At 35.8% G+C, this 18,988-nt stretch overlaps 1 protein-coding gene across 1 annotated transcript; it reads right to left on the bottom strand.

Annotated features, from left to right (window-relative positions):
• Nucleotides 1–3,104: 3,104 nt before the first annotated feature.
• LOC132316167 (F-box/kelch-repeat protein At3g23880-like) lies at nucleotides 3,105–5,398 on the bottom strand. Its single transcript, XM_059814681.1, has 2 exons — nucleotides 4,033–5,398; nucleotides 3,105–3,331 (listed from the first exon to the last, which is right to left on the bottom strand). The coding sequence occupies exons 1-2, from the start codon at nucleotides 5,216–5,218 to the stop codon at nucleotides 3,105–3,107; spliced, it is 1,413 nt and encodes a 470-aa protein (XP_059670664.1). The 5' UTR covers nucleotides 5,219–5,398.
• Between the last annotated feature and the right edge of the window lie 13,590 nt (nucleotides 5,399–18,988).

Below are 18,988 nucleotides of genomic sequence, written 5' to 3'. Positions count from 1 at the left end.
GATAGTAAGCTTGAACTGAAATGGAATATTTGGCAAATACATGGGCATGGATGCGGCAATAGTTTGAATTGAAATAAGGTTATATTTTTAGGTGGATTCAAATTGCATACAAAAGTGGAAAACATATTTGAATTAACTACTGGATATGGATAGTATATTCAGTATTTATCTTTCAGTGGATCTCAGTTACATAGCTATGGGTTATCTCTAGGATTAATATATTTTGAATTTATACTTAGTTATGTGATAGAGTTGTAATTTAATTAGGATGCTTGTTTATAGGTATTTGTTTTACGAATTATTCTATAAATAAACAAAGATGCATGCTGAAATTGTGGTCCAGCACCCTCAGAATCTTTAATTTATTTATTTGCTTTCTCAAGCTATTTCCCAAAATAACATCCTTACTATTTCTCTCTCTCCCTCTATCTTTTATTCTCGTTCTATCTCTCTCCCTCTAAATCTTTTTCTCTCTCCCTCTTTCTCTCTCTCTCTCTATTATTTTTATATCTATTTTCCTCCCCTTTCTATTTTCTTGAAAGTTACTATAAGTTATTCATTGAAAAGTCTTTTTAACTAAGGCAATTAGAACTCATTAAGGAGTATTTTTATTCTCTTTCTCCTATAATCGCCTGAAAGTCAATTTCTCAAAAAGACTGCAAGTTGACTATCCACAATTAAACCATATAGTTTGTTCAGGCACACCCGTTTTTCATCAATTTAAGATCGGTTCCAGTCGGCCGGTTTTAGCGTCAACGGAAACAACAGGAACAAAATCCCATCTCTGCTATCCTCCAATGGTTCCATGTTGGACACTGAGTTTACCATCAAAGCTAAAATCATCAATCACTACACAATGGCATTGGGATCAAATCCACATCTTTATCCAGGTATTGACCATCTCTCACCATTCTTACAACCTGTTTTACCATCACACTTTCATCCATCTCTATGCTCTATACCTTCAGATGATGAGATTAAACAGTGTATGTTCTCACTGAATAATGATAAGGCCCTAGGGCCTGATGGTTTTAATGCTTTCTTTTATAAGAAAGCTTGGCCAATCATTGGACAAGATGTCACTAGGGGCATTAAGCAGGTCTTTATAAATGGGAAACTTCTCAAGGAGGTTAATACTTCCTACATTGTATTAGCCCCAAAAGTTTCCACCCCATCAAACCTCAATGATTTTAGGCCCATTTTATGCTGCTCCACACTCTGCAAATGTATCTCCACTCTGCTTGCAAACAGGCTTAAACCTACTTTCCTTCACATTGTTGGACCTGCACAGTCAGCTTTCATTCATGACAGAAGCATAGATGACTCTATTATTCTTGCATAAGAGCTTCTCAATGGCTATCATAAGTCAACCTCTTCACCAAGATGTGCTATCAAATTAGATATCAAAAAAGCCTTTGACACAGTTTGTTGGGATTACCTATTTGATTCTTTAAAGCTTCTAGGTTTCCCTCATGTGTTCTTAGGCTGGATTATAACTTGTGTATCTACAGCTTCCTTCAGTATCTTAATTAATGGGGAACTTTGTGGTCATCTTAGAAGTGTCAAGGGCTTAAGGCAGGGTGATCCTCTCTCTCCCTTCCTTTTCATAATTGTTATGCAAGGCTTCACCTCAATTGTTGGCAAATTCATTGCTGAAAGTTCCTTCAAGCACCATTGGAGATACAAAGAGTTAGGGTTGTCTCACTTAATTTTTGTAGATGACCTAATACTGTTCTCTCATGCTAGTTTACCATCAGTTCAAACACTTAAAGGTGCCATGGACATGTTTTACTCTTTTTCTGGTCTTCAAGTTAATCAAAGCAAGAGTCAGGTTTTTCTATCAGGGGTAAGCACATAACTGGAATTTGACATCCTAGGATTGCTGGGAATTGAGAAAGGACTTCTTCCTATTAGGTACCTTGGTGTACCATTGATAACTAAGATGTCAAAATTAAGCAAATGATTGCAGAACCCTTGTAGATAGGATTACTTCAAGAATTGCTCATTAGACAAGTAAGCACCTTTCATTTGCTAAAAGAATCCAGCTCATCAGAGTAATTCTTTTCTCAACTCAAATGTATTGGAGCTCTAAGTTCATTATACCAATGAGTATTCTACATCAGCTAGAAAGCATATTTGGTGCCTTTTTGTGGTCTGGTCCAGATCTAAAAAGGACTGAAGCCAAAGTGGCTTGGGAAATATGTTGTATTCCCAAAAAAAGCTGGAGGTCTTGGTTTGCCAAACTTGCAAATTTGGAATGAAAGTGTAGTCATGAAGCATTTTTGGAACATTATATGTTCAAAGGATATGTTGTGGGTCAAATGGATCTATACATACCATTTTAAAGGCAGAAGTCTATGGGAGGACAAAGTGCCTTGACAATGTTCTTGGACTTGGAGGAGATTGCTTGGCCTTAGGGACTCAGTCAGGCCTCTTATCAACTTAGAAATTGGTGATGGAGTTTCATCTAATTTATGGTTTGACAAATGGTGTCAACATAGCCCTCTGCACCAGCACATTCTACCCCAACAGATTATTTCAGCTGGATTTGACAACATGACCAAAGTGAACACTTTCATCATCAACAACTCATAGTCCTTCCCACAAACCATTACAAACCTATTGCCATAACTACTAGACACCTTCTCACTGCCTAATCCTAAACCCCACTGCATTAACGAACACATCTGGATTCCAGCCAAGTTTAGCCATTTCTCCATTGCAAAAACCATGGATCACTTCAACCTGCAGTATCCTACTTTACCTTGGACTCATCTTGTCTGGTTTAAGCCATCCATTCTTAAACACTCCTTCACCCTATGGGTTGCAATTCAGCAGAAATTACATACTCTGAATAGAAGGTGTACAACACATATTAACTCCATAATGTGTGTTCTTTACAATGCAGAACCTGAATCTCATGACCACTTATTTTTCAGTTGTTCATTTGTTCAGCCTCTATGGAAATTTCTACAGGCTCGCTGTGGATTCTACATTCAGCCTACTTCTTGGACTCAGCTCATTGCTTGGGCATCTTTTCATTGGAAGGGAAATTCAGATCATTACAGCAACACAGTCTCAAAAATGGCATTAGCTTCCCTAGTCTATAACATCTGGATTGAGAGGAATATGAGAATCTTCAAGAAGAAATCTCGCAGTGCTAACTCTTTGCTCCACCTTACTTTAGAAGCAATTCGCACCAAAATTCTCTCATCAACAATTTCTGACACCTTCAATGCTAGAAGAGTTGCCGCTGAATGGGAGCTTCTAGAGTCAGTGATTTGACCTCCAAAGAAACCACCAGATCCTCGAAGATGAGTTGCATATAGCACTGTTGGAGTCACAATCCATGAGCTTAATGCAGTATTGAAGCTTGATCACACACATGTTGTTCAATTTGTTGGTCTTGGGCTTCTTGACTTAGGCTGGTTGTTCATCTGTAACAATGGTTTGTCTTTGGGATATTTGTCCTCTGGCTTGGTTGTTCTTCTTAGCAATGGGCTAACTATTGAACTTCACAGTAAACCCTCAATATTTTTAATAAATTAACTTTATCTTTCAAAAAAAAAAAAAAAAGTACTAGTCATTAATTAGACCCTACCGACCCCACCGAATAAATAAAAACAACTATAAAAAAAATACAAGAGTCTATACCTCTCATACTTCATAGTCATTCACCATGATCGTGATAAGGAGTAAATTGTTATGATGAGATTCACAATTTTCTTTCCTTATCCTAGATACGGTTCATATATTAAGAAAGAGTCCATCAATCCTTAGACAGACCATAAACCATTTCTGATAATGCAAATTTTCCAATTTATATTTCCTGAAGATGAAAGCCTCAAATGAACAACTCAATTCAAATACCGAATTGACTAATACATATCATTCACCAATTACATATAAAGCAATTTATAAACCACACATTAATACATGGGACAAAAAATTATCTTAAACAATTCTTAAAATTTGCTACAACTCCTGCAAAGTAGAATCAATAGTAAAAATTAGATGGGATGATATATTTACCGAAATAAAGAGATGGGAAAAAATCTTGAATTAGAGCCATATTGAACACATTATTCCCTTCGTGACATTCGTTTGCTCTCTTAACGGAAACTAAGCTCTTCTTGTAGATAAAAGTCTTAAGAGCATCGTGGATAAAAGTCCTAAGATCATCATGGTTTCCACGATTTTGAAAAACCTTCATTTCTTGGGTGTAACAATTGTATAAAACCAACTCCGACGTGTTAGTTTCTAGGAATACCTCACCATTTTTCCATAAACCAAGGGGCCTATCAACATCAAGAAGAGGTCCAATAGTTAATTCTTTGGTCCAGAACCTCTCCTCTTTCATCACCCATATGTCTAAGCATTTCTCAACATCTCGAAGATCCCAATGAATCAAAGTAATAGAATTGTTGTGCAAGACTATATCCCCATAATTATATTTGGTAAGTGGAGGCCCTGGTATATCTCCAAAAATCTCTTTATCCATGTCAAATGTAAGGATAGTTATAAGGTAATTGTAATCGGCCATCCAATAATAAAATCCATTCAAATATGTGTTTGATGAAGAATCATGAATACATCCATCCATATATGTGTTAGATGAAAGATCATGCACAATATTCGAGGGCAAATCAACTTTAAAAACTCTCCAAGAATCAGCATATAAGTTATATACTGCAACAACTCTACGAAGGTCATACTCTTCATCCCCATATTCCCAAATCCATACAACCTTGTAGTTGTTGGTGTTGGGATCCAATCCAAATCCTGCAAAATGTTTGAAGATGTAATAATCAGGTGGAAGGTCGGGTATTGGTATAATGAGGACCCTGAATTCTCTAATGGCAGGGTTCCACAAAACTATGCGATTACAATCCCAAAGACCGATTATGCCATGGAAGATACCAAGAATGCCTGGTTGATTGGGCATTTGAAGATCACCGAGATTGTGATAATCAACCCATGAGTTAGCAAGCGTTTCATCTGGGAACAAGGCGAAAGTATATTTTTCCGTGCTATAATCGTAATGTTGAACAAAGAGATGATCAATGTTGCTAGGATGGTGGAAATGCATGGAAATGAAATTAAAATCCCTAATCAGAGTGGACCAATATTTGCATACACACTTCAATCGTATAAGTGATTTCACCGGCAGCCTCAAGAGAATCTCAATTATCAAATCTTTGTTGGTTTTACTAGCCATTGCTTACAAATTCCTTTTTTTTTGTTTTCTCAAATTGAATCGTATCTAAAGAACCATAAATCACATATTTTATTCCAAATATTTGAAAATATTTTTATCCTATAATGAAAACAAAAAATGAAAAATTAGCTGATTATTTTGCTCATCTTTTTCATAAAAAATCTCAACTGATGAAAGGGAAGATAGAAAGGCTTACCATACCATCTGGAACGTTTATACACACATCCCTAAGAACAAGATGCATCAAATAAAATAGAAAGGTAATAAAAAAAAGATCAATCAAATATTGTAGGGCTTTACTTAGACCAGAAAAAAGGATTTGTCCTGGTATTCTTTCGGAATGCAACGTGGGGATTTATGGTGTAGATAAACCAGTGGTTTGTGGCTCTGCTCAAAATTATGTGCACGACTTTACAAGCAAAAAATATTTTTAGCGAAAATTTGAGAAATTATTGTACTATTTAGAATTGGTGACCATATTTCTTTGAATGCTACACACCAAAAGATATGGCTGGTTCAGCCCTCGCATGACTTTATAGCCCATGCATTCATGTGGGACCCAAATGAATGGAAGTTGTTGCACTTTTTCAGAATATCATGTTTAACAAAGAATTGGAATGGGTTAAAATGATATCATACAGGTGTCATCTTTGGATAACTCATCTGACAATTGAAGAAAATAGAGTCTCAATAGATAAGAACAATGTTAAATAAATTGGTTCCTTGTTAAGACATTGAACCAAAGGGTAACCTTAACGTGTAGAACTAACTAATCCCTTTTCATCAAGTATTGACTAAGAAGCTAAGCATCACAGAAACAAAGTTTTTTTTTTTTTTTTTTTTTTTTTTTTTTACCACCTTTGAGAAATGTTTCTGCTTAATAGATCAGCCAGATGTTTCCTGAATGTGTAGGCATGACATTATAACTTAATTATATTATGAGCTCGTTTAGCATTGCTGTTAGAATGTTGAAAACACTTTTAATAGTATTCAGTAAAATGTACTTATGCATTTGGTGACACATTGTATAAAGCATTTTTTATACTTGAAGCATTTTAAAATTTGTTTGGTAATAATGTTGATTAAAACACTTTTGTTATTAATTTTCGTATATTACCCTTGCACTAAATATGTGCTAATTCACTAATATTAAATATTATAAAATTCCATTGAGTTCAATAATTTATTTTTATTTTTTAAATATCAGATATTTTATTTATGGTATCGAATTTGTATCGAGTACTAAAATATAAATCAGTTAAACATGTTTTAATGATGATTAATGTGTATCTGATTTGGAAGGCGACTGTAGAGTCCCAGAAAAATTTAAAATCTTCGTTTGTTATAGATTCCCAATATTGTTTGCTATTTGTTTGTAGCAGGGCAAAATTGTATTTATAAAACATATAAAGGGATTAAATTGCCTAAAAAAAATTAGTTGCCTAAAAACATGAACCTTTATCCGTAACGCAATTTTAAAAGCTACGATTCCTATGTTCACTTAAACACGCTTCTTTGATGTAAACTTTACCAGCTATCAGCATTTTTTTTTTCACCAAACACATCGCACCACAATTTTTTTGAAATGAAAGTGCTTTTCAATATTAGAGAAGCAATCCCAAACACCTACTACGAATGGGGCCTTGCAGAGAGAGTTTCACGTAACCAAATATTTTCACTTCTAGTGGTTCGTTTACCCTTTTACCGAGACGGAAGAATTGTGTTATTAAATTTTAGCAGTGACTGATGCAAGTGGATATTTAAAAAGAAATTCAAACCTGATGGGAGCATAGATAAATATAAAGTGAGGCTAGTAATTAAAGGGTTTACTCAAAAGAAAGGAATATACTACTTTGACTCTTACCCGTTTCTAGAATTAAAACTTTAAAATATTAGTAACTTTAGCCTCCATCCATAACTTAGTGATTCATCAAATGGATGTTAAGATCGCATTTCTTAAGGAGGATCTAAATGAAGAAATTTATATGAAGCAACCCAAGGAATTTATGGTTAAGGGACAAGAATAAAAGGTATGTAAATTAGTTAAGCAAACTCCTAAACAATGCCATGACAAACTTGACAAGGTTATCTTAGATTATGGATTTAAGATAAATGATCATGATAAATGTGTTTATCACAAAGAGAGTAATGATGATCATGTTATATTATGCCTTTATGTGGATGACATTTTGATATTTGTAACTAATTTGAAGATAGTTAAGGATGTGAAGTCATACCTATTAAGAAATTTTGATATAAAAGACTTAGGTGAGGCTTATGTGATCCTTGGAATGATGATAAAGAGAAATTCACAAGGTATCACATTGAATCAATCTAGTACCATTGAGAAGATGTTAAAGATGTTCAATTATTTTGATAGCAAGCTTATGACAACCCATTTGATCCTAATTTCCATTTAAAGAAAAATTATGGTGAACTTGTCTCTAAATTGAAGTATTCAGAAGTAATTGGACCATTATTATTTATTGCAAATAAAATAAGGCTTGATATAGCCTATGTTGTTGGGAGACTTAGTAGATATACTCATAATCCAAGTAAGGAATATTGGGTTGCAATAAAGAGAGTCTTTAACTATCTTAGAGGAACACTTTATTACTCATTATGTTATCGAGGTTATCCAAATGTGATAGAAGGATATAGTGATGCAAATTGGATCACTAGTAATTTAGATGTGAAATCTACAAGGGGATATATGTTTCTCTTGGGAGGAACTGCTATATCTTGGGGATCTAAAAAACAAACTATAATCTCTAAAAGTACAATGGAGTCTGAGCTCATAGCCTTAGATACAACTTCTAATGAGGTTGAGTGGATCAAAAATATATTAGACATACCTTTGATGAGTAAATCAATACCTGTCATAGCTATACATTTTGATTGTAAGGCAACTATAGATCTTGTGAGGCAATGCCATGTGAATAAAAAATTCAACAAACATATCCAAGTTAGATACATGTTTATGAGGACCTTGATGAACAAAAATATCATATCATTGGAATATATAAAGTCAGAAAACAATATTGCTGACCAATTAACCAGCGGTCTTTCTAGGAGTGTAGTCCTAGACATGTCGAGGGGGATGGGCTTAAGCCCATAAGGGAGTCACCTTTAGAGGTAAACCAACATTCGTGATTAAAGATTCCATAAAGATTGTTCAATGAGTACAAATAATCCACACTGCATGACTCATATACAACACTCTATTATTAGGAGGTTTCTCGGGGAGATTCTCTAATGCTCATCCTTATGGCATAATGTTATTTTATGTGATGTTAGGAAGGGTTTTCCCTCAATGAATCCAAGTTGGGCATACTCTCGCAGGGTGTAAATCACATATGCCCTTGGAGGATTCACCTAAGTTAGAGCCATCGTGAGGTCGCAACTATTAGGATTGGGTTGTTCTCTAAAAACTCTCCTGAGAAGCCAGATACAAGTGTATGGCCATTAATAGCGCTAACCCGCAAACTCAAGTCTATTGTCCATACTATGTGTGTGATATGTTGAAGTTTGGTTTAAAGGGTTTGGTTCAAGACATTGTTCACCCATATTCCTCAAATGGAGACTATTAACACTAAGAATGGGTTCAAACCCAAAAGGTACCTATACCTATTACATAGTATTATATTGCCCATATTATTATTATTATTATTATTATTATTATTTTGTTACAGATACATTTATGGTTTTTAAGAAATTTTAAAATCTTGTGGGGGATTGTTGAGAATTTTAAAGATTTAAAAACTCCTTTTGTGTTTGAAAAGTTTTAATATTCCTAATTTATTTTATTTCCTTGTTTGAAATTTTGTTGTTACTTATATGGAATTAATTTACAATTATTCACATGAACGTTGGGCTCTTTAAAGTCCATAACATGCATAATTTATTGTGTTCTTATTTAGCAAATAATGATGAATAATGAGGTAGCCATTTGGCTTCTTGGGGAGACCTATATAAGGCAACGAGATACGCACTCCATACGATCATCAAACCTTTCCCTCTTACCATATATTTTCCTATAACCTTTTGTGATATCTCAGCAATATTTCTTTGTCTACTTTCCATATATTATATCATTTTTGGGCAACTCGACATAGAGACTTGGTTCACCGGCCCGTCTTCCTTCCTGAAGAGGAGACACTTGGTTGCGAGAACTATTGGGTTGTATCTTGGAGTCTCTGTGGTCCGCCATCACCTACAAGTAGGGAGGTTACAAAGGCTTTAGGACAATATCTCTGCACGTGCCTCTCAATCAGGCCAGCCTATTCCTTTTACTCTATTTTCTGTATCTCTCTCTCTTTAATTATCTGTTCTATTTTACTTACTTTATTTATCCCTGTTATATTGTTGGTTCTATTTCAGTTGATAAATAAGTTTATATCATTTCTCTAGTCTTTGAATCTTTCTCAACACTTTTGCTATTTCGTACAATCGTAAAAGTTATTTCAATACCAATTTATGAATTTTGAAGAAGTCACCAAAATTTACTAAATAAATAAAATAACATGTAGCACCAATTCTTATAGAGAGCATGAATTAGACAAAATATTGAAGAAAAATATGAATTTAGCGAAGTGGAATTAACAACATATAAAGCAAGATATTGCATGGCCTATTCTTGATAACTATATATCCGTTCTAGCAAATCTTTCCAGCTTGCTATGGGTAGGTCTTGGAGGCCTTCGCATCAGCCATCGACTCAAAGTGATGTTCTTTATCCAACATCTCTATATATCTAAGTGTTTTAACTTTCTGTCTGAGAGAAGGTTGACAGCTACAACAAATTAGTGACGATTGGTGATGAGGAGAGAGTTCTGGTATAAGTCTAAATCTTTGAGCTCCAATAGATTTGACGACAGAGAAATAGGATGAAAATTAAGAGAGAGAAAAGGGTTCACAATCTAAGTTTGGTTTTTTAAATTTGAAATGTGATTTTGCGATTTGATTTGGAGAATGAAAAAGTCGAGGGACGTGTTGGCTTTTGCTCTGATACCACTTTCCAATTTTGCTCTAATACCACTTTGTTGGAAATAAGTGGGTTAGACAAACAAATACAACTCAATATAATTTGAAAGAGAAATGGAGGAAGAAATATATTATTTCACTTAATCCCAACTTCTTCTCATAATTGGCTCGAGTACATGAATATATAGGCCTCAAGAACATACGTGTAACTGTAATGTTACCGGTTTTTTCTATTTTCTATTTTCTAGAATTTTTTGATTTTGTGAGGATATTTTCGTCTTTTCTCGTTTTGTGTGCCAGACACCGTGGGGTGTGCCGGGTGTGTCCGGGAGTTGAGTGGGACGTTTCCTTGAGTTCAGGGCTCTTGAAAATGCACCGGTTACCATTTCGGCATTTTTCCATGTTTCGGGTCGGAAGGTCCCGTGTGGGAACCACTACCGGAATTGTCGCATATGGGGAGTACGGTTAGGTCTATTTGCATTTCATTTATTTTATTAACTATGTTTTATGGGGCTAATGTGTGATTTGTATGCATATATATGTTTGTGGTGGGAAAATAAAGTTGAAAGGAAAATGAAAAGATTTTTTTTTCTTGGTGGGACCTACCACTAATGTTTTGTGGCTAAGAGGCCATCACTCTGGCCTCATATTCATTCTCTCATTTTCTCTCCCCGGCGGCAGCCCTCTTCTTCCCCTTTATTTTCCCTTTTTTCTTTTTCTTTTCTCAAGCTTTCAAGCTTGATTCAAGTTCAATCAATTGGAGTTTTTTGGGTGCTGTTTGCGGCAAAACGGAGAGCTCGGCGAGATCTACGTGTTGATGTAAGCAATTTCATCTTTGCCCACCCTTGGAGATTTCAAAAATTGGACAAAAATTAGGGGTTTTGCATCCATTTGAGGTAGGGTTTGCCTAATTGTTATTTTCCTTAAATTGGGTAGTTAATTGGATGGTTTTGCCCTTCTTTAGCATGATAATTTGATGCTAAAATGTATAAATTGTTTTTAGGGTTTTTGGTTGGTATTTGAAGTGATAATTGTTAATTGATTTTGTTGTGACGTTGGAGTTGCTTATTGTGTTATGAAAGTATTTTCATTTGCATGGTATCATGGTGGTTATGGGCTTGTGAGTATGGAAATTTGAGCTGGGGATGTAATGGTGTGTGTAATACCCTTAGTTTTCAAAAGGATAGAATTGGAAATTTAAGTTTATTTTTCATTGATTAATTGATTTAGTTATGTGACTTAGTTGTTTTGTTTTTTTTAAGTGATTAATTGTGTTTGCTTAATTGATTTAATTAATATTTGTGTAATTTATATGTTAATTGAGATTGTTTTAATTATATTATTTGAATTTATTTAAATTAATTGCCTTAGTAATATGTAACTTGGTTTTATTACCTGTTTAATTACTATATTTATTTAATTGTTTTATTTAGTTAATGTAATGTTTATTTATTTTCTGTATGGTAACTTAGGGAGTTATAATTTTTGGCTTATAATTCACGTATAGGTGAGCCGCCGTAGGTTAGAACTGAGATAGTTTCATGGGCCGATAAGGATGGGGATTAGGGCTTAGTCTCTGATTATTCGTGGCCTAGGGTATTAATATACACCTATAAATATAAAGCAATACATGGTTTAAGGTTTGGAGAACAGAATAAACGTACGTTCTATAAACCACAAACAAAGCCCTAAATTGGTAGTAAAAACCAGAGAGATACAGAGAGAACCGGAGTGGGAGTTTGGGTGGTTCACAAAATGGAATCAAGGAGGGAAGTTTAGTGTGTGTTACTGGACTGTAGTAGGAGCAGCAAGGGTGGTTTAACACTCAGAGACGTGGAATTAGCTTTGCAAGTTTGAGTTTCAAAGGTAAGTTTCTGATCTTCTCTTTCCTAGGAATTTGTGTTCTGTGCATGCTTAGATAGCCTCTAGGGATTAAACTAAGACTTAAATACATCTTTTATGCATGTTTAATCCGTATTTAGAATTGTTGAATTAATCTGTTCCTCAGTTGTTTACAAGTTCAGTTTTAAATTTTTACTGTCGTTGTTTTAAAAACTGATCTTTAATTCAATTCCTATTTGCATAACTCTATCTTGTGATCAATCTGGGATGAGGATAAGAATTTAAAAGCTGTAATGAAACTATTTTTAAAGACTAGAAACCACCGAAGTCGGAGAAGACACACGCAGACGCAGCCATGGCTCTTAGAGATGAGAGCAGGCTCAAAAAATGGAGGGAGCCTGCTCCCAAAACACAAGAGCCGGCTCTCTAGGGTTGAGAGCCGGCTCCCAAGGAAGGGGACCAGGCTCTCCATGAATAGAGAGGGCTCTCTGAGTTTCAGAGCCTTCTTTTTCTTTTGTTTTTACGTATATTGAGTTTTAATGGACTATTTGGCTAAGACTGAGTTTCTGAAACTGTTTCAAGGCTACTGAATGATGTAATACACTGCTTAAGACTTATATAAGAATTGAGAAGTAAACTTAAATCCAGAAATTTGGGATGGAATTAGCCTAAGGTTCAAAGTAAACCTGTAAGAGAAAGGGTTGACATAAATTGGTAATGGCTTACTGTTTTAGGGATTTAAGTTTCTCTGCATGACTTAGAATCATAAATCATGTTTTGTAGCTGAGTTATAAGCATTTTGTTATTTAATTATATGTATGTATAGTTGGGATTAACTGACAATTAAATCTGTTATATATCTCATCTGTTACGACACTGTTTGGAGGAGGTAATTGCATAGTTGGATTCTGTCAATTTAAAGGACTGGGATTTGTTTTCTAAATCTATTAGTGGATGCATGATTTAGTTTTACACATGTGAAATTATATTTGTGCTTATTTTGGAATGTAGTTGATAACTATTTATACTATTTTTGGTTAACTATGGTAATGGAGGATTTAAATGTTATGACTCATATTAGCAATTTAAAAGGTTGTAATGTGATGTTTAGGTTCTGTAATGAATGCCTAATGTCATGTTATATATACTAAACTGTATTTATGCATATCCGGGATAATGGTTGATAGATAATAATTATGGTCATTACAATTATGTTGTTTAGAGGATTGTGTGCACCGGTATGGGATGGTGGCATAGTAGGGATGGATTAGTAAAACACTAAATCCTACCTATTTTGAAATGAGTTGGATTAACTATAAAAGGTTAAGTCTTACTTATATGGATGTCTATGCACCGTTATGGATAGTGGCATATTAGAGACGGCTCAGTTCAAAACACTGAGACCTACCTATATTGGGGATGGATTAGTTCAAACACTAAGTCCTACCTATAATGAAATAAGATGGATTAACTACAAAAGTTAAGTCCTACTTATAACTATGTGTCAGGTCGATAAACTATTTGAATGACACAATTTGAACGAACTTTATATATATATGTTATAGTGCCATGGTATGAGCTTGAGTGTCAGAACCATGGTTAGGGTGCTAATATCACCTAGGATGGATAACTGGACAGTGGTTTTGTTCCCTGGTAGGTTTAGATACACATGACCATATTACGTGCAATTTGCATGGTATCTCTACTCAGGTTGAGACATACCTATTGGACTAGTGAGCGTCCTATAGTGTGTAATATATACATATATAGACTACTTTAGATATTGTTGAGTCTATCTAAGATGTATCTGCGTATCGGATTTCTGTTTGGATCGTAGTAGATCAGGACTTGCATGTGAGCCTGACCCACTCTATTATTTTTCAGGTGTTCGACAGTATCAGGCTTAGAGCAGGATCGTGTTGATGCAGATACAAACACTCACTCTTCCAATTACATAGGATTTCCTTTCTATTTTAATTTTGGATTTTAATTCTGTAAATTTATTCAAAGATTTGGGATTAGGGGTCCACTAGGTGGATTTTCGAGTTGTACGGTTTTAAATTATACTTAATTTATTATTTCAAGTTTGAGGATTCTTATTTTAGATTTCTTTTAGCGTATTATTAATTTATTCTTAATTCAGTTTTTATTTTTTGCTTATTTACTTATTAATTGTTTGGTATCCCTCGGATCTGTGCTCGGACTTGATCACCCGTGGCTCTAGAATCGAGGGGTATCACAGTTGGTATAAGAGCACTCCAGGTTCAAGTGTCCTTAGGAGTTTATTTCGTTAGAAGTCTTCTGCGTTGCGTCTCTTAAAAACTTAGAGCCATATTAGGATTCGTTGTACTCTTTTACGGTTCGTTAGGAGGAGCAGCTGATGTCAATTATATTCCATAATTATGGAATGGTTGACACTAGAAGGAGAATGGGATCCGCGGTGACAGCGAATTAGACCGAAGGAGTAGAGGAGTGCGTTATCGAGTTCTCTATCAAAAGCAGAATTTAGGATTGAAGGTTTAGTTCCGGTTGGCGCTACTTTTAGAAGTATAAGCCAAGGAGGGATATAGGAGTGCGTTTTTGGTCACCGCATAAGGGACCAGCATGATTTTAGTTGTTCTTATAAAGGTGACAACCGAGGAATAGGAGTCCAAAGAGGACTCTAGGGGAGGAGTTTTCAATATACTCAAGAAAGAGGGTATGGAATCTTGGAAAGCAAGGATCATGCGAGAGTGATCTTGTTCGCTAATAGTATAGTGAACGATACTAGTCGAGTTGGCATGGATCGACCTACAGATAGTTAACCTTTGGGATTACCTTTAGAAAAGGTAGATAAAGTGAACTCTTCAGGAGTTTAGGATCAGATAAAGTTCTTCTCAGAACGAAGCGATGATTTTATATCACGTTCCGAGGAGTATGGGGATTAGGTTGGGACGTTCTAGGTTGCTTTACAAAGCTACATTAGACGGTTTGCATTCCGAGGATAAGGAGGGTGAAGGTTAAGCCTTTGGAATTTGCTGAAGCAAATGGATTGTGTTGAGCTATGATTTGAGCTTATGTTTCGAGGTTGGATGATTTCCTCTGAAACTGTAAAAGGGAGATTGTGAACCAATCAGGTAAAGTTGATTTCTAAAAGGAGATTTTCTTTGCTAGGAGGAACGATGTTTTACATAGGGTTCTATCGTGTTTTATTGTGTGTGCTTTATGTGTTTCCTTTTCGTTAATAATTCAGGATCGGGAATACGGTTTGGTTGAAGACAGAAGAGGGTGATCAGTCAACTACCGTTTTGGAGGAATAGCGTTAAGTACGCTAGGATTTTGGGCATAAGTGTATCTACCTTGAGACAATTTAATAAACCTAGCTATGCGTAGTTATAGTACGTTTTCAGGGTGGGATAAGTAAACCAGCAGTTCGAGTCAAATGATATAGATTCATTTGATAAACTGTAACGTCACGATGGTTTATCGGAGGAACTGACTTGGCTGAATATTTTCTCAAAAATTTTTAAACAGATGTTTTTAAGTCAGTAAGAGGATTTTGGTACTGGTTTAAGTACTTGTGGAAATGACACCGACTAAGGATAGTAGGAAGATTAACTATTCGTTCGTTTATCCTTAAATCAAGAATTTGGTTCATAAGGGTGGGTCGTTAGGAGGAGTTAGCAGAGTTGCATATCGAGGATGAAGCAAAGTCTCTTCATTTGCATAAATAATATGGAAATTTTTTTTTTTAGGTAATGGTTCGCAACAAATAGTTATTGCTCGGGAATTGTTATCTATTTGGAGGATGACAAGATTCCATATGAAGTTGCGTTTGGACAGGATGTCTATTAGACACTTACTTGTATTAGAAAAGTAGGGGGTCGAAGATTTGAAGGTGGGACCGAACACCTAAATCTGGAAGCTGGTGTTATCGGACTAACGATACTTCCGTTAGACAAGTTAGAAGAGGAATTTACGGACTGAGGATCATAACTCTTAGTTCTTTAATTGGTCTCGAAGGAAACATGATGCTTCGCAAAAAGGAAGCAGATGTTTGGGAGGTAAGTAGGAGGAGGGACATAATGATTTGTCTCAAAGTCTGATATCTAGTAAATAATTTAGATGGACCGTTAGAGATCATTAGATCCTTGTGGCCATTTCTCATGCTAGAGCGGGCCTGACAGAGTAGTTTTCACGGATCTAGATGAGAGATTGTTGATTCTACACAAGGGTCAGGATTTTGGGTGACTGATACAATTAAATCAGCTTTGTGTTGTCTATTTTAGAACTGGTAAGATATCAGTTCCTACGAATAGCACAGATCACAGGACGGCTTAGATGGACAGGTGTGGTGATTCACACTTTGCATTTAGTTGTATCTAGTGGAAGTGGTGGGGAAAAGGCTGATTTTATCAACCGCTATGGTAATTAAACTTTCAGTGGTTATTTTGAAAGTCAGTTAAGTTTTCGCATGAGGAAATAATAACACTTGCTATTACCAGGAAAATAGAGGCGATCAACTTGGAATGTTTGGGCTGACCCCATAGGAGGTAGTAACTTACTCCGATGAGTTTAGGGTACTGAAGGAGGAGTAGTAGTTGTCTTTCTGATTCTGGTAAGGTTAGAGTGACTGAGGTGTAAAATTCATAAATTTTACATTGCAGTTAAATGGATAGGAGTTATTGTACGACTTATCAGGTTCGTCTTGGTGAGCCGGTACGGATAGAGACAGGTATATCACTGTTTCTAAATGTATCACCTACTAACAAGGTGGAAAATTGATACTTGGATATCACTGGAGGTTTTAGCTACTTCCTATATTGAAATGGGAGTAGGACTAATCAGGAGGGGATGGTTGGTAGAAGTTACCAACATTAGTCGAAATTTTAATTCCATATGGTTTTAGAATAATGGATAGAGCAAGTTCGCTTGTGGACTACACTTTAGTGGTGTTTACTTTGGCGCTTCTTATCCGTTCTCCATTGCACTGATAACGAAGTTATAGCATGTGGTTATTCAATATAGAAGATAACCGGTATTGTGTCAAAGGAGTTTTCTAAAGGTTTTGGAGCAACAACTATGCTTCGCATCTCTAGACAGGAAATGTGATCGCGATATTATATTTAAATCACGGTAAATATGCTTAGGATATATCCTAGGTTGGCATGGGTAATTGGAAGCGTTACTTAGCTTTTCCGATATTATCTGTGCTATTGTTGGCACAAGGGGGTTCGTACGACAATGTCTGGGATTTTGGATAGTAGGTGGTGCCGATCTCTCACTGGTTGGTCTGGCCTGGAAGCGAGGTTATATGATTGGTCGGTTGATCAACTATACATCAACCTTCGCAATAGCACGAATCATTGTAAAATAGGGCTATTGGTTGGGTAAGTCGAACCACTGGGACTGCGCTAGTCTATGGCAACCTAAGTGTCTAGAATTGTTCTTAAAATGATAAGGGGTTTATAGAGGTTTGTTGGATGTCACTTAAGCTAGGAAATTAAAAGTGCATAAAACAATAAATTGCAAGAATTGAAGGGAGTGAAGTACAAGTAAAGAAGGCTAGGGAAATGAATCCACCTACATCCCTATACACATGCTAGGTTAAGAATAATTTAAGGGAAAAACAACATATATGATAGTCATGATACATAACAAAACTAGGTTGCTATAATATCCTCAAGAAGTTCATTTAAATAGGAAGGCAAGAATAAACCATCAAAGGTTCACATGATCAACTACCTAAACTAAAATGTAGCTTAGAACATGCTTACTAAGTCAAGGATTATCAAGCCCTAATTTAAATGGTGAATGCACATAAAGCAAAGAATCAAGTATAGACCATCAAAGGGAAACCCTAAGCCATGAACTATCTAGGTTCTCCAACTCCATGCCATTGAAACCATTCCATGATCTAACTTCCATTGTCACCATGGAAGTGCAAGCAATATGATTACGAAAAGCAACCATCCAAGACAAGATGAATAACTCACAATAATAATTTATAAACATTCAACATTCATTACAACAAAAATGAGGCTCTTGACCATGGAAAGACTATCAAAAATACATTGTAATCCCCAAAAATAAACTATACTAACACATGCTTACAAGGGAGGGGTTTCATCACCTCCCTAGAAGAAGAGTTAGTTACCCATTGGAGCCTTAGAATGAAGAAGAAGCTTGAACTCCATCTCCAATTTTCGAGCTCCCCCTTGTTAGCTTCAAGAACACCTTCCTTTCTTGCTCTCTTCTCTCTCCTCTATCTTGCAAAAATCAAAGATTCATAATGTGTGGCCCTTGGGTAGCTTTTTATGCTCCAACAACACCCTCTCTCTCCTCCAAGGAACACCTCCAACCACTTCATAAAGAAGGAAGATGGCATTGAGGAAACCAATGTGAAAGTGGCTGAAATTGAGCCATTTCCGAATGCAATCTGCCTGATTTTCGAGCACTCGCAAAGTGATCTCGAGCACTCTAACTTAGTGCAATGTGCAACATGCTCCTCTTGCTCAGCGCTGACCTATTTTGGTAAAACTGCTATAACTTTGTGGCCCGAACTCTGAATGATGATCTGTTTGAAGATTTGGAGAGCTGATTCAGTGCTTTAAAAACTTCATGTTTTGATGAAGACCCAATTCTCAAGTCTGGTTGGTCGAAAATGGGGAGAAAGGCAGTACTTCAGTGCTGCCAGGCAGTTCTGCGCACCTCTGTTACGAAGATCATAACTCTCTGCTCCAAACTCCGAATGATGAACCACTTGAAGATTTGGAAATCTGATTCAGAGATCTAAATCTTTCATGTTATGATGGAAGTCTAGTTCTTGAGTTTGCTAGGTCAAAAATGGCGACAAAAGTCAGGATCACTGCTGCCAGAAATTCAGAAATGGCATCCTTTTTGTTCAAAATTCCACAAGGCATCATTTTTGCTTCCTTTTTGCACTTTAACCTGAAAATGCATAAA

This window comes from Cornus florida, unplaced genomic scaffold, assembly GCF_030987335.1.
Source record: "Cornus florida cultivar Cherokee Brave unplaced genomic scaffold, ASM3098733v1 CherokeeBrave_3.0.0_Hap2_Chr07, whole genome shotgun sequence".
Classification (NCBI taxonomy): domain Eukaryota; kingdom Viridiplantae; phylum Streptophyta; class Magnoliopsida; order Cornales; family Cornaceae; genus Cornus; species Cornus florida.
The sequence above is the reverse complement of the archived record's forward strand: the minus strand, read 5'-3'. Positions and strand labels throughout refer to the sequence as shown.

Bases quoted from the DNA above. Each gene is read 5' to 3' on its own strand.
- LOC132316167 (XM_059814681.1), bottom strand. From the start codon at position 5,218: ATGGCTAGTAAAACCAACAAAGATTTGATAATTGAGATTCTCTTGAGG. The intron at 3,332-4,032 runs GTAAATATATCA...TGACTCCAACAG, and splicing joins TTTCCCATCTCTTTATTTCG to TGCTATATGCAACTCATCTT.